General features: G+C 48.1%; 1 protein-coding gene across 1 annotated transcript in view; it reads right to left on the minus strand.

Moving 5' to 3' along the window:
• PHKA2 (phosphorylase kinase regulatory subunit alpha 2) overlaps positions 1-14399 on the minus strand; it is a gene marked incomplete in the record, with an annotated part of 84256 nt that overhangs the window by 27578 nt on the left and 42279 nt on the right. Inside the window, 6 exon segments of the mRNA XM_027775475.1 lie at positions 220-364; positions 1722-1831; positions 2485-2619; positions 6340-6418; positions 8105-8212; positions 13533-13628. Of these exon segments, the coding sequence (XP_027631276.1) occupies positions 220-364; positions 1722-1831; positions 2485-2619; positions 6340-6418; positions 8105-8212; positions 13533-13628 (673 nt within the window).

Below are 14399 nucleotides of genomic sequence, written 5' to 3' on the forward strand. Positions count from 1 at the left end.
TTCCCTACCTCCTCTGGCCCCCCATCAGTATAGTATACACTGTCTTCATCAACACAATCTAATTAAAGTACTTATGACACAGAAGATTCCAGAGATAAGAAACCAAACTAAGAACCCCCTTCAGGACTTAGCTCTGTCCATGGAAGCTGTTTTACACATTCAGAAAAGGACCCAAACCCACTGGGACATGGATTAGCCAGATCAAATGCACAGAGTTACTGAGCATGGTGTGAGTGATGGGGAAGGTGAGCGTGGGTCTGCCCGTCATCCGCCAGCAGGTGCACAGGTAGGCCAGCTCGATCCTCAGCATCTCCACGATCATCTCGTTGTCCAAGGCCAGGTAGAAGTGATGCTGGTCGGTGAACTGGAATTCAGGACAGGTCAGGTCAAAAGCCACCCTACATGGACCTCGAAACACCATCAGCTGTCACTCAGGGCAGCACTGATCCTGGTTTTGTGGCCAGAGAAGAGGCTCAGGGCTGGCTTCAGTCTACCCAAGCATGGTGTTGCTTCCTCGAGATGGGACAAATCAACCTGTCAGCTGCCCAGGGAAAGTGCACTGCTAGGTCTATTTGTAGCTCTTCAGGTGGGGTTCCAGCACCTTACCCAGCATGGCTCTCTCTGGATGCAGATCAGCAACTCCTATTTCCTCCTCCTTCCAGGTTACTGGGTTTGGAGAGCTTTTCATTGAGGGTACCAAGAGCAAGTGAGATGTGGGGACTCTGTTTACCTGACTGGTGACCGGTTAATGTCAATCTAATTGCTCTCTTGGCCTCTGGGCTGGTGCACACTCAGCTCTGGTATGAAATTTGTCACTAAGGGAAATGACTCAAGACCTAAGTGAGCAGCATGGCTACAAGGAAAACCGGTGTCTTGGTGTTGCTGCGAACCGTGTGCCCAGGTAAGTGACCACTGTGGCCCAAGCTGACAAAGTATCCCTGACCTGGTGGTCTTTCTAGTTGCCCAAATGGATTGAAAGCACCTGATGTGTGGTTGGTTCCATGGAACAAGTTCTCTTTGGAAACAAAAGCTCTGAAGATGAGTTTCATTATCTGTATATTCAGTATCCTGGTAACGGGGTTGGGGCCTGAAAGTCGGACTACCTGCATGTGTTATAGGGGGCTGGTGACAGCCTACTCAAGGGTTGGGGACTATAGCGAATAGGGGCACAAGAGCTGTGAGTTAACCGACATGTCACTAGTAAATTTCTAAAGCAGTGTGAATTCACTAATATTCATGACTGGGAGTGATGGCACACTCGATTCAACTCAATCCATTTACTGAGCACCTACTATGTGCAAAGAATTGTACTAGGAACCAGTATCATTACATATGTCTCTGTCTGAACTTAGGCATGCAAAACTGCTCTGTATTCAAAGTGGAACAGCTTACCAGACAGAAAAGATAACTTATTAAAAGGATGTGTGGGGGCCAGCAGGTGGCATGGTGGTTAAGGCACTGGACTCCCACCCAGCTGCCCGCGGTTCAAGTCTCAGACCTGGCAGCTTAAAAATCACTCTGGGCATGTATGCGTGCATGCCCAAAGTCCCAAGAGGAGAATTGAAGAGAAGGGACTGTGGCATAGCCATCTACCCCTGGGGGGGTTATTTCTCACTTTCCCTCTCTCTGGCTCTCTCCAGTGAGCACATGTGCCCTATAGCAAAAACCTAAATAAATTTAAAAAGAGATAGGCTGGTTTGCTAATGGCCTGCTTGTCTCACCTGGGGTGTAAAAGTGAAGATCTGGTTCCTAATCACATACAGTTTAGAGGTCCCAAGGACGCCAATGTGCCTATATGGCCTCCCGCTCAATTTCATGTTCTTATTCCGTCCTATTTGAAAAATAACAGAGAAATCAAGGTTAGAGAAGATACAGTAACAACCGACTGGGTGACTCAGGCTAGGGCTGAGCTCGTTTTCATGTTAGGCAACCCATTCTGGGGTTTAGTTTTTCTAATAGCATCATCCTTCTTTGAAATGGGACAAGGCAGAATACAAAAACAAACCCCGTCCCCTTCTTTTCTTACGTGTATGTAAACAGTGTCAGATTCAATTGGTATGGAACAGAACTATTAAAAGGAATTTAGGAAGGTTTACTTTTTATTTATTTAGTATTGAGCCATAGAGGTAAACAAAGTCAGACTCTAGAAAAGAGAGCACTCTCTCCCATTTTAACAGGCAAATAAACATTTTCTGGTACTTCAAAAACAAGGTCAAGACAAAAATGACCCATCTAACTGAATTTTCACAGGTGTGAATTTTACAGCTGATCTGGAAAACATGGCCAGCTGATGGCGGCATGCGCTGACCGAGGGAGACAAGGACACGTTTGTTCTTCCAGTCCTCTTTACATCGGAGCAGTGGAACACCTGCTTCAGCGTGTGGCCAGTTCTTTAGGGTTTATACCCATCACAATCCCATTCAGGCCCACAAGTCAGACAGATGCCCCCTGGTCAAAAATGCCCTGCCGGTTCCCCAGACCTACCAAGCTTGGCATATATGTGACTAAGAATCCGGCCTGGCTGGACTCGAATCGGATGGATGTCGGCAATGCTCTGGACATTTATTCCATGTTTTCTCAACAGTTCCTTAATGTGACTGTTTTCTGCCAAAACAGTAACTGCGAACAAGCAGACAGACAATCCGCATTAGCCTGTGACACCTGTCACCTCGCAGCACCGTGCACTGTAGTCGCCTCTACTCCCATCCAGTGACCCCTCATCCAGTACATGTCGCCGTGCTCCTATGCACTGGCTGACTTTGGAAATGACACGTTCGTCATGCTCCTCTTCCTGGCTATCTCTGTCCTTGTCACTCAACAGCCAGAGTGCATATCTATCAAGCGCCCTCAACGTGCAAGGCAGTATGGTAAGAGACTTCTAGAAATTCTCTTCACTAGGTCCCAAGGCAAATGATCCTATCTCAAATAATGTCTTGCCTCCCTCTGGTCTATCTTTATTCTAAACCTGTCTGTGTCCTTTTCAGTCAGGAGAGAAATGGCTATGTGGGGGGAGGCCAGGAGATGCCTGTGTCCCTGCTCCCAAAGGACAGGGAGAAAGGAGCAAGGGGGTGGAGACTACTCTCAGGGGAGGCTCTGACTCCAGGGGGAGTGCACCTTTCCTAGAAAAAGAATCGTGGGCCTGCTAGTGTGGAAGTGGGTGATAGGGGGACCACCAGAACCACAGTGCAGGGCCCTGCTGGTGGCCTGAGCCCTGGTTCCTTTGAGTGAAGCTGGATACCTGGTGCTCAGGGGAGCTCTGAGTACCCAGGACCTGGGGGCCATGGTGGACAGAGTGCCAGACCTTCACTTGGGGCCACATCAAGGACCAGCTAGGTCGCACCTCTGCACTTGTAGCTGCCCTTATGAGAAGGGACAGTACTTTGGCAAAGGGAAGGCGTCCCAGGGAGGGCTAGAGAAGGGGTGTACAGCTGCAGAGGGAGGGGTCGGTACCATGTCCAGCTGCAGCAGAGCCTTCTGGGAACAATATGGGCCTGAATGGTGCTCAGGCCAGAGAAAAGAGTCAGCCACTGTGAACGCAGCCCCTGGGTCCCACCAGCATACCCACAGGCTGGCAGAGCCTGAACTGCATACATGGAAACGCCCCTCAGAGCCGAGTCACCTCCTGCTACATGGCTCTTGATGCTTTGAAAGCACTTTCCTATCCATGATCTCATCCGGTCTTCCCACCAAGCCCCCAGGCTAGCCTTGCCTGCTTACCTGGCCAGGTTCAGGGAACCAACCCCAACCTACTCCCCAGGATCCCAGCAAATGGGAACACTGGCCATGTGGGATTGGGTGGGTGGCTTCCCCTAACATCTCTCTCTTCTGAAGCTTTCAGTGACACAGCAATCCACATTTACTAAAACTATCCAGAGGCCACTCTCTGTGGGGCCAATTCTTTCAGAGCTGCGTTGTGGTCTGAGACCTAGGAGCCTTCTGTCTGATACAGCCGTCTGAGGGTACATCTCTGAAACTGCACTGCCCTTCCTCCATGCCAGGCCTCGGGTCATTTCTATTCTATTCTGTCCTAACATAAAAAATGCTGGTCAGGGGACCAGCAGTTGGCATAATGACTATGTTGCTGGATTCCCATGTAGTCGACCATGGTTTGAGTACCGGACCTAGTGGCTTAAACTTACACTGGGCATGTGTGCGTGAATGCCCAAGATCCTGAGAGGAGAATGGAGAAGGGACTGTGGTGTAGCCATCCACCCTGGGGGGTGATTTCTCACTTTCTGTCTCTCTCTGTCTTTCTGGCGAGCATTGACAAAACCCACCAAAAAAAAAAAAAAAAAAAAAAAAAGAAAGTAAAGAAAGAAAGGAAGGAAGGAAGGAAGGAAGATAAATGCTGGTCAGAACCCATAAACGTGTCCTGGCCAGCAGCTGGAAATGTGGTTATGTAGACTGAAGGGCTAATTAGCAGCATGTGAGCATGTGCTCTGGGTAAGCCCAGGGACCATGGAGTGTGGCTGGATTATTCTACCTGGATGTCAGAGATGGGGTCATGCCTTCAGCTGTGGGTCCTTGGGTGAGTGAGTAGGCAAGCCTCGAAGCCTTACATGTAAGCAGAGATGATAATCATAATCATTACGCGTTTTGCCTAATCCGTGTTGTGGCAGCTAGGTCTGTAGCTGGCCTGTCACACTGTATTGATCAGTATGAACCCGGGGATGAGCTGCAGTTTGCCTCATGGCATCAGGGGCAGGTGCAGTGAAATGAGCCAGTGGCCATAAAGAGGAATGCTCTCCCTTTGTTCAAGCACTGTTTTCTAAGAAGTATACAGCTGGAGCCAGCAGGTGGCATAATAATTAACCACTGGACTCCCACATGGCCAACTGTGGTTCGAGTCTGGGACCCAATGACTTGAAACTCACACCAGGTGCATATGTATGCATGACCAAAATCCTAAGAGGAAGATGGAGTAGGAGGAGGGACTGTGGCATAGCCACCCCATTAGGGGGTGATTTATCTCTCTCTCTCTCTCTCTCATGCTATAGGCACGCATCCTATAGCAAAAATCTCTCTCTCTCTCTAAAAAAATAAAAAAATAAATAAAAAGAAAGAAAGAAAGAAAGAAAGAAAGAAAGAAAGAAAGAAAGAGGTGTATAGTCTAGGGCTGGCCCTGCAACGCAGCAGTAAGTGCTACACAGAGGAAGCTGGATCCCACATGGCCAACCAGGGCTCAAGTTCCAGTCCTGGCAGCTTGAAAAATACACCAGGCATGTTGTGTGTGTGCATGATGTCCAAAATCCCGACAGGATGGAGAAATGGAAAAGAAGTTGTGACGTGACTACAGCCCACTGGGAGGTGCTTTCTCTCACCGGCACAGACACCCTCTGGCAAAGGAGAAGATGGAAGAGATAGAGAAAACAATGATGAAGCAGAAACAGCAGTCATAGTGTACGGTCTAATTTAGGGGCAACATGGTGCACATGACACGCATACGAGTGTTCTGCGAGGTATGCAAAGTTACAGAGCTGGCAGGAGCACCCCACGAGAGGGAAGGGAGGAAGAGGAGCTGCTGCAGTGGTGCACACCATAGCCAGGCGCTGCACTGCAAGCCTTCCTCATAGGGAGGAAGTTGCAGTCCGTCTCAAGGCAACCTGGTCTGGGAACATGGGCCCTAACGACCACAACATACAGAGAAGGAGAGCCTGAAAGACAGCAGCAGCCTAGGCTGGTCTCCCAACGTCTGGAAGGGGAGCTGGCTAGAGAAGAGGGATAGGAAGGTGGAGACAGGCAAAAGGTGGCGGGACAGCAAACCTCCAAGGGCAGGAGAATGACCCTCACTTGGGCTCATGCTTTATCTGTTCAGAGAATGACAGTCATGAGAAACAATACTCAGTGGACCACTGGGTCCCCAGTTGGAATCAAGGGTTAGATTCAAGAAAACGATTGCTTTGTAGAAAGGCTATTTGTGGTTGGGAAGAACACTGCTGCCTTTAGGAGCTACTGAGTTATATGAGATATCTTACAGAACTGAAATGCGAAAGTTCTCACTCACACACCTCTTTTGGGGGGGCAGAGGGTGTATGTGCTCACTGGAGAGAGAAAGGGGGGGAGAAAGCACCTCCATGAGGCATGATCATGCCGCGACCCCCTCTCCTCCATTTCTCCCTCCCTTCGGGATTCTGGGCACTCACATGCATTTCTTAAGAAGCCTCTGACCATGCAGTTGGCCTTGTGGGATCCAGCTCCTTTAACTCCAGGCTATGTGCTCCCCCACCCCCTTGGTTTTTTTTTTTTTTTTTTAATTAAATATGAAACCTGAGAACAATATGAATTAAAAATAACATTAGTTTTACAAAGATAAATATGATTATTAAACATGCCACAAACCTTGGACTACAACATCAGGTTTGACTGAAGTGGAAAATCTCCTATTTAAGGGATCAATTTCACCCGTAGCAAGGAATCCCTATGAAAAGAGGAGCATTAACACTATAAAACACTGATTAATTAAAATTTCACCTTAACCCCAAGTTTGAAAATGAAATGTATAGTTTGTATGTTGTCCACATAAAAATGTAGATCTTTATAATTTTTTTTTAAATATTGAAATTTAAAACAAAAGAAAATGAAAATTTGGGGGAGGGGTCTCAAAATATTTAATATTTTTACTTCGTATTTTGAGCCAATCGTTTATTTTCCGAGAAACACAGTACAATACTCAAATGTCCATTTATAAATGGATTGCATTTTGGGCACTTAGCTCTGGGAGATGGTTAAACACACCGCCATTTGTGTGGCTGTAAAGAGTGGTAACTAAAATTTCCTGAACGTTCATGTACAGTTACACCGGGCCCGTAACAGGTAGCCACTACCATTATTACCATTTTATAGGTGGGGAAACTGAGGTACCACACCTAAGGGAAGTGGCAGAGCGGGCACTTGGCCCAGGGCTGACTGTTCTAAAACATAAAGTTCCCCCACCTTGCAAAAGTGTGCTCTTTGAATAGGCCTCTCCTTACACTTCCTGTAAACTCGAGGGGATCAAGGTATCCTGGGGGCTCTGAGGAGGAAGTAGACCTCATTCTGGGCCCATTGGGGAGGAGGAAGCAGGGGAGTAGAGTTACTCATTTCCCATCTCAGGAATCAGAGCTGGAAAGTATTGCAGGGATAATCAAGTCCAATCTCTTCACTGTATAGATGAAGAAACTGAAGCCCAGAGAGGTAACAAACGTGTCCAAAGTCACAGAGCCGTCTAAACAGACAGGGCTAGCTTTCCAAAGGAGATATATGCATTTCCCTACTAACTAGGAAACACACTCCTTATCCCCGTGGGCATGGCCTTGAAAATGGAGTGACTAGGCATACCCACGAGACAACTGCTCTGCCCCAGCAACTCCAGCTCCACAGGGCTGCTGGCACTGGGCCATCTTTAACTGAGGCCTTCCTTACAAACTGTGAGCCCAGCAGCACCCTTCCCCAGCGCTCTCTCCCCCATTTCTAGTCTGGGCCGGCCTGGGAGGCCCTTTCTCCACACCCCTCCCCCTGCCAGGGGCCCAGAGGGTTCAGCTAGGCAAGACCCTCCTTGGTAGAGGCATTCACATCTAGGATAGGACTCATTCTGAGGCAGCTCAGAAGAGCTATATTTTGAAACAAAAGCCTGGGGTCAAGTAAATGTCTAAGGAGTGTGTGAGTGTGTGTGTGTGTGTGTGTGTGTGTGTGTGTGTGTGTAGGGCAGTAGTCTGAGAAAACACCTACCCCAATAGTCACTGGAACACTGGCCTGCTGCCTCTTTGTGTGGAGAGATCTAGAGTCCATCTGCTTCCCATGTCCAGGGCAGGGGCATAGGCAGGTCAAAGCCCAATGGGAGTTTCCCAAATCCTGCATCTTCCAGAATCAGATGTGCTAACCCTGGCTGAACAGTATTCAGCTCCTGCTCACAAGTTCTAGCCTCAGACCAGGATGCTGGCAGGAGGGGACCCAAACTGCTCTGATGTGAATATGGGCACACAGGCCAGGAGCCAAGCCTGGGAGCTGGCATGAAGATGCAAAAGACTTCCATGCCGGTACCAGGTGGGGTGCCCCAGTGCTCTTCTGGGTTTACCTGATCCCCCAATCAAATGGGTGCCAGCCTGTGAAGCCCCCCAGCCCCTACCTCTGCCAACAGCGAGCTGAGGATGTATAAGGACTGGCCCCAGAGATGAGGCAGCTTCCCCAGAGGCACTCTGTCCACCGTGTGAGGGCTCTTGTACTCCTCGTCTACCTGGCAAAGGGAGAAAAACCCGAAGTCAGAATGTCACTGTCAGAGGATAAGAAGGCCGAAGGCACGGTATGCTGGGGCGGGGGCGTTAAGGAGTCACACAACAGCGCACATGCTCCAGACCAGTCCTGTGCAAGATGAGGAATCGGATGAAGCGTGTGGCTCTAAGCAGCAGAGGTGGAATCCAAATCTAGGCCTGCTTCCAGGCCAGCGCTTTCCCTCTAGGCACGCTCCAGGCAACAGGCCCTGGGAGCCTGGCCTGCCTTCTTCGTGAACAGCTCTGAACAAAACGAATGTTCACAGCTCGTGCTTCCATTTGGCGGGATCATGGGGAAAATGATCTGAAACATCAGCTTACAATGCGGCTGGATGTCGTGTTGGGTTTCTTCTGGCCCATCCCCAGGGGTTTATAAACTGTGCGGCTATGCAAGGAAATTACCAGAAGGTGGCACTATTTATCGAGGAAAGACAACTGTACTACCAGATCACTAACCCTCCATCAAGGTCTCGCAAAGCTGAATCCACTGAGGGCTTTGTCTCACCAAAGTAAACTTCAGTGCTCCTCCACATGGACAGCGCTGATCACCCCGTAAGTCAGCGACTTCCTCCTACAATCTACTCTTTGAGTTTGCAGTCACTACAACACTGGTTGGGGTAATGTCAGCAACCACTTTTTCCCTCCAGAATATGTAAGTTAATGAAAGGAAATAGGAAACACTCATTCTTCTCCAAAGGGGAAAACCACCCCATGAGGGGAGTCACTCTCTGGATTAACCAGTGATATTACCCTTTCATTCATTTATTCATTCATTTTACTATGATAGAGAATGTGTGTTGGGGGGACAGAGGAGATTTTTGACAGGATCTTACCCCACTGCAATCCTCCTGCCCCAGCCTCCTGGTTAGCTAGGACCACAGGCATGTGTCACTGTGCCCACTTAGAGTGGGCTGGGAACTGAACATGGGCTTCCTGAGTGGCTTCAGCCACCATGCAGTGGCACCCTGCTGCTATGCCACTGCAGCTGGGTCAGCGATATTATTAATATACAGTTACACATTGCCTGATGATGGATACATTCTGAAAAATGTGCTCTGAGGTAATTTCGTCATTGTGCAAACACACCAGGGTGTGCTTATGCAAACTGTGATGGTATGGCCTATCACACACCTACACTATACGGTATCCCGTAATAATCTTATGGGAACACTGTCGTACATGTGGTCAGATGTTGACCGAAATGTCATTATGTAGCACATGTCTGTATTTTGTAAAATTTAGTTTTTTCAGTAGTAGTAGGGGACCAGCAGTTAGTGTAATGGCTATGTTGCTGGACTCCCACGTAGTCAACCACGGTTCGAGTCCCAGACCCGGTGGCTTAAACTCATGCCAGGCGCATGTGCATGCGTGCCCAGGATCCCTAGAGGAGAATGGAGGAGAAGGGATTGCAGTGTGGCCATCCCCCCTGGAGGGTGATTTCTCGCTTTCTATCTCTCTGTCTCTGTCTGGCGAGCGCACTCACCCTATAGCAAAAACCTTTCCAAAAAAAAAAAAAAAAAAGAATTTTCTGAGTAAGAAAACCTTACATACAAAAACTAGAGTGAATTCAATGTCACTGGTAATCAAATAATTAAACAAAATAATCATGTGGGAGGAAAGTTGCCACAGTATCATAACCATTATCTTTGGGTAATCAGATTAGAGAAAATATTTTCTTCTTCCACAGAATGCTGGCTGTTTTGTAGCAGGTGGGATTACTTCTCCGATCATGTAGTATGTTAAAGCTATTTGAAATGTAAGTAGTGTTAATAAAGACCTCAAGGATCTACAATGAAAAACATTCACTGTAAAGACCAGAAATGCCACAGTATCATAGCCATTATCTTTGGGTAATCAGATTAGAGAAAATATTTTCTTCTTCCACAGAATGCTGGCTGTTTTGTAGCAGGTGGGATTACTTCTCCGATCATGTAGTATGTTAAAGCTATTTGAAATGTAAGTAGTGTTAATAAAGACCTCAAGGATCTACAATGAAAAACATTCACTGTAAAGACCAGAAAGCAGACAAGGTGTCTGCATCAGAAGACAGCCTTGCTCAGCCTTCCTCCCACCCAGGGGCCTATTCCCGCCTCTGTGCCCACCCCCTCCACTCCAGTCCTTCTGAACTGTTTGCAGGGCCTCAAATGTACCATGTCTTTGCTGGGCCACTCCTGTGTCTGCCGTCCACCTTGTCGACTGGCTCCTCTAGCCCCACTGGCCTGCGAGCTCGCAGTAACCAGCTTGCCCCAGGACTGAGGCTGGTGCCTGAAGTGGAGCAGCTGCTCAGTACATGTTTGCCAGGCCTTTGTCTCCAGCTGCCCAATGGGGACCCTTGGAAGAGAGTACCCTGCAGAAGCATGTCTGGCTGAGAAAATGAGTGAGGCTATAATCCAAGCTGTATGCCATCCAGACCTGGGGCTGCAGCCACTCAAAGAATGAGGCCCTTTTTCTGAACTGCACAAAGGTGCCTGATGGGCCTGGGGTGGCCCTGTCTACAAGAACCCTTCCCAGTGGTCTCTACATGTTAGTCATGTGACAGGTCCATCTTCACAGCTGTCATCTGGAAGCAGCCAACACAAAAAGCAGTTGTTATGAAATTGCGTCTAAAATTAATGCCTAGTAGGGAACCAGCAGTTAGCGTAATGGCTATGTCGCTGGACTCCCACGTAGTCGACCGTGGTTCGTGTCCCGGACCCGGTGGCTTAAAACTCACGCCGGGCGCGTGTGCGTGCGTGCCCAAGATCCCGAGAGGAGAATGGAGGAGAAGGGATTGCGGCGTGACCATCCCCCCTGGGGGGTGATTTCTCGCTTTCTGTCTCTATGTCTCTCTCTGTCTGTCTGGCGAGCGCACGTGCCCTACAGTGAAAATCTCTCTCAAAAAAAAATTAATGCCTAGTACATAAACGCCAAAAAAGGAGGATATTGTCATAAACAGAAACCCAAAGGTCACTGCGGGGTTTACAAAAGAGAAAGTGGCACAGTAACTTTTTACGATGTGCAGCCAGACACAATAGTGTAGAATGCAACACTTAGTAGTTACTAGAGTCAGTAAAACATGATTTTTGGTAACAGGCAGTTACTTTCCTACCATAAAATAGGTAAACTAGCACTGAAGTCATTTCTGTCCCCTTGCTGTGCTTCCGAGTTCCAAATGACCTCCCTTTACTAATTTGGGTTTGCCAAGTGCTTTCATACTGGAAAAGGAGCACCAAAAGAGGTATTTAATGAACATGGAGTTGCTGGAAAGTAACCCGGCCCTGCGCTCAGCCCTGCCCCCACCTGCCGTCCATCCACCTCACACCTAGAAAAGTGAGTCCACTTGCAGAAGATCCAGTTTTATGGCACGTGGAGAGAAAACAGCCCTGGCAGGCTCCTCAGCCCAATCTGTGAGGTGGGGGAAGGCCAGTTCTTGTCCAAAGTCTTGCCCTTAACTCTTAGATGAAATCAGTCCTGAGAGAGTGCTGTCTGTTCATGCAGGGGTGATAGAGCCATCAAGATCCCAGGATTCAGAGCCAGGCAGTACTACAAAAGCAAAGCATGAGGCTCTGCAAGGCACATGGGAAGGTTCCTGGTTCAAAGTCAGAGACCTCCCTGAGTGCACTGGGCACATCCTGAGTACAGTGAACACATGCTTCCCTGTGATCCGGGCTGGCAGAGGTTGGGGATAGATCACAGCACTGGGACCCTGTTGGGGGTGCACTCTCTTGCTTGCTCATGAAAGAAACTGAAAAAAATTCCATAGCTCAAGGCCAAGGGCCCAGGCTGGCAGAGTTCAGTGAGACCATTTGGTAGGATCCAGCCACCTTAAGGGGCAGCCCCAAGAACGTGGGAGTTAATTGGCTGGATGGCTGAGCTGTTATAATAAATGCAAAAGAATTAAATGCTCCTAGCAATGGAATATCCTATTGGGTTGTTGGGAAAGTCATGACATTATTTTCTATGTTTTTTGATGCAAAAATGCATCATGACTTTTCCAACGACCCAACAGTTCCTTCTAGATTATATAATGCCCAAAGTAATAATCAGTAGTTCTTTTTTGCCTTAAGGATCAAGTATCAGACTCCTTTACGGATTCTTTTCTATGATAAAGTAAAGGAAAGGTCACTATAGCATTGCTTTCTGAAGTCCAGCAAGAGCATTTGCTTTGTTCCATTATCTGGAAACATATTGCTCATCAGAAAGCAGTGTGGGCTTGTAGGGAGGCCCTGAACCTGGGGCCCTGGGACACAGCTCAGTGCTGTGTTCTGACAGGTTCATAGCCTCTCTGAGCTGAAGCAGATTATTCCACAGGCCCTGTGTGTGTGGGCCTGATTCAACCACAGAACCTCTAAACCCGAGCTGCTGGATAACAGGCTTTTGCTGGGTTATGATCATCTCCAGGCCCCTGTGGTTACAGGAAGACATGGCTTGCTGAAGGCCTTTTCATACCGCAGATGCAGTCATGAAGTGTGGAAGCACCCAAAGAACAAATAACCTTGATTTGTGAATTATTTTCTTCTAAACATGATGTGCCTACAGGGTAATCTTCCCGCCAAGACACAATGGTCCATCACGGCCTCGTTTAGGAGACTGGGTAGAACAAAACTCATTGGGCTTCTTCTTAGAACTGGACAGTTGCTCTCTGTCTACTACACAATGGCTTCTGATTACTCAGACTCCACTTGGGAACTTCTTGAATCAAAGGAAGAGACTCTCAACTGTCCCCACATATCAGGCTACTTCTGAAGCAGATATAGGCATGTCTGTGCTCCTTGGAGTTCCTAACGCCTGGGGTGGACCAATATCCTTTCAAGGTCTTCAACTGCTGCTTCCCTGGGACACCCACTGTCAAACATGTTCTACATGTTTTCCCAAAGCCATAACTCCTTGTAATCAGTAGGAGTATTAGCTAAGTCCCTAGAAACCACTTCTCCTGCAGAAAAAGTTTGGGACCAGCAGTCAGTGCACTGGCTATGTCACTGGACTACCACGTAGTCAACCGCTGTTCAAGTCCCGGACCTGGTGGCTTTAACTCACGCCGGGCGCATGTGCATGCATACCCAAAATCCTGAGAGGAGAAAGGAGGAGAAGGGATTGTGGCATGGCCATCCCCCCCTGGGGGGTGATTTCTCGCTTTCTGTCTCTCTGGAGAGCACATGTGCCCTATAGCAAAAAACTCTCAAAAACAAACAAACAAACAAACAAAACCAAAAAAAGTTTGTCAGTTCTGGCAGAGGAATGAAGAAGACCAACACCTACTCACTTAGTTCTAGACAAGCAGCATAACAGGCTCTACCCCCTGGTTACCTTGTCAGGTGGGATGGCATAGAGTTCTGGCACAAGCTTGATCCCGTTCTTGCCTCTGATTAGAATTCCTTCCAGGGCCTCTCGGTACTCCTGGACCTGGAAAATAGCCCCATGGCCCACTGAGTGAAAGAGCTTTGGTCTGCATAACACAGAAAACCAGATTCCCCCCCACACACACACCACTTTTTTCTCTTACTTTTTTGGAGAGATTTTTGCTATAGGATGTATGTGCTCACCAGAGACAGAGAGAAACAGAGACACAGAAAGCAAGAAATCACCCCCCCCCGGGGGGGATGACAATGCCCCAATCCCTTCTCTTCTGTTCTCCTCTTGGGATTTTGGGTACGCACACACATGCGTCTGGTGTGAGTTTCAAGCCCTCCAGGTCCAAGACTCGAACCGCAGTTGACTGTGTCAGAGTCCAGTGATGTAACCGTTACAGCATCTGCTGGTTCAGAAAACCAGTTTTCTTAACAATAGACAGATTAGGACTCAGATGTGGGACAGAGAAAGGCACAAATAGTACCAGCCCCGTGAAGACAGGAGGGACTCCCGCTGACAGCAAATGTTAGAAAGAGCTATTGTGGGCTGTTCCTCTCTCGCATGTGTCTAAACTCAGCCCCACCCATCACACTTCCAGGGAGACGGACAGAGCACTGGGTCAGGTCATGTAGCAGCTGCTGCTTCTTGGAATTCCATACCATGCATCAGTCATCCATCCTGCACTGCCTTTAATTCACATTTTAAATATCTCACCCTTAACTTCTAACACATTCACATTTTGTCTTACTAACCAGATTATAGGCTTTTTGGAGTAGAAGTCATAGGGTTTTTTTTTTTTTTTTTTTTTTTTTTTTTTCTTTACAG

Source organism: Tupaia chinensis, unplaced genomic scaffold, assembly GCF_000334495.1.
Source record: "Tupaia chinensis unplaced genomic scaffold, TupChi_1.0 Scaffold000567_1, whole genome shotgun sequence".
Lineage (NCBI taxonomy): Eukaryota > Metazoa > Chordata > Mammalia > Scandentia > Tupaiidae > Tupaia > Tupaia belangeri.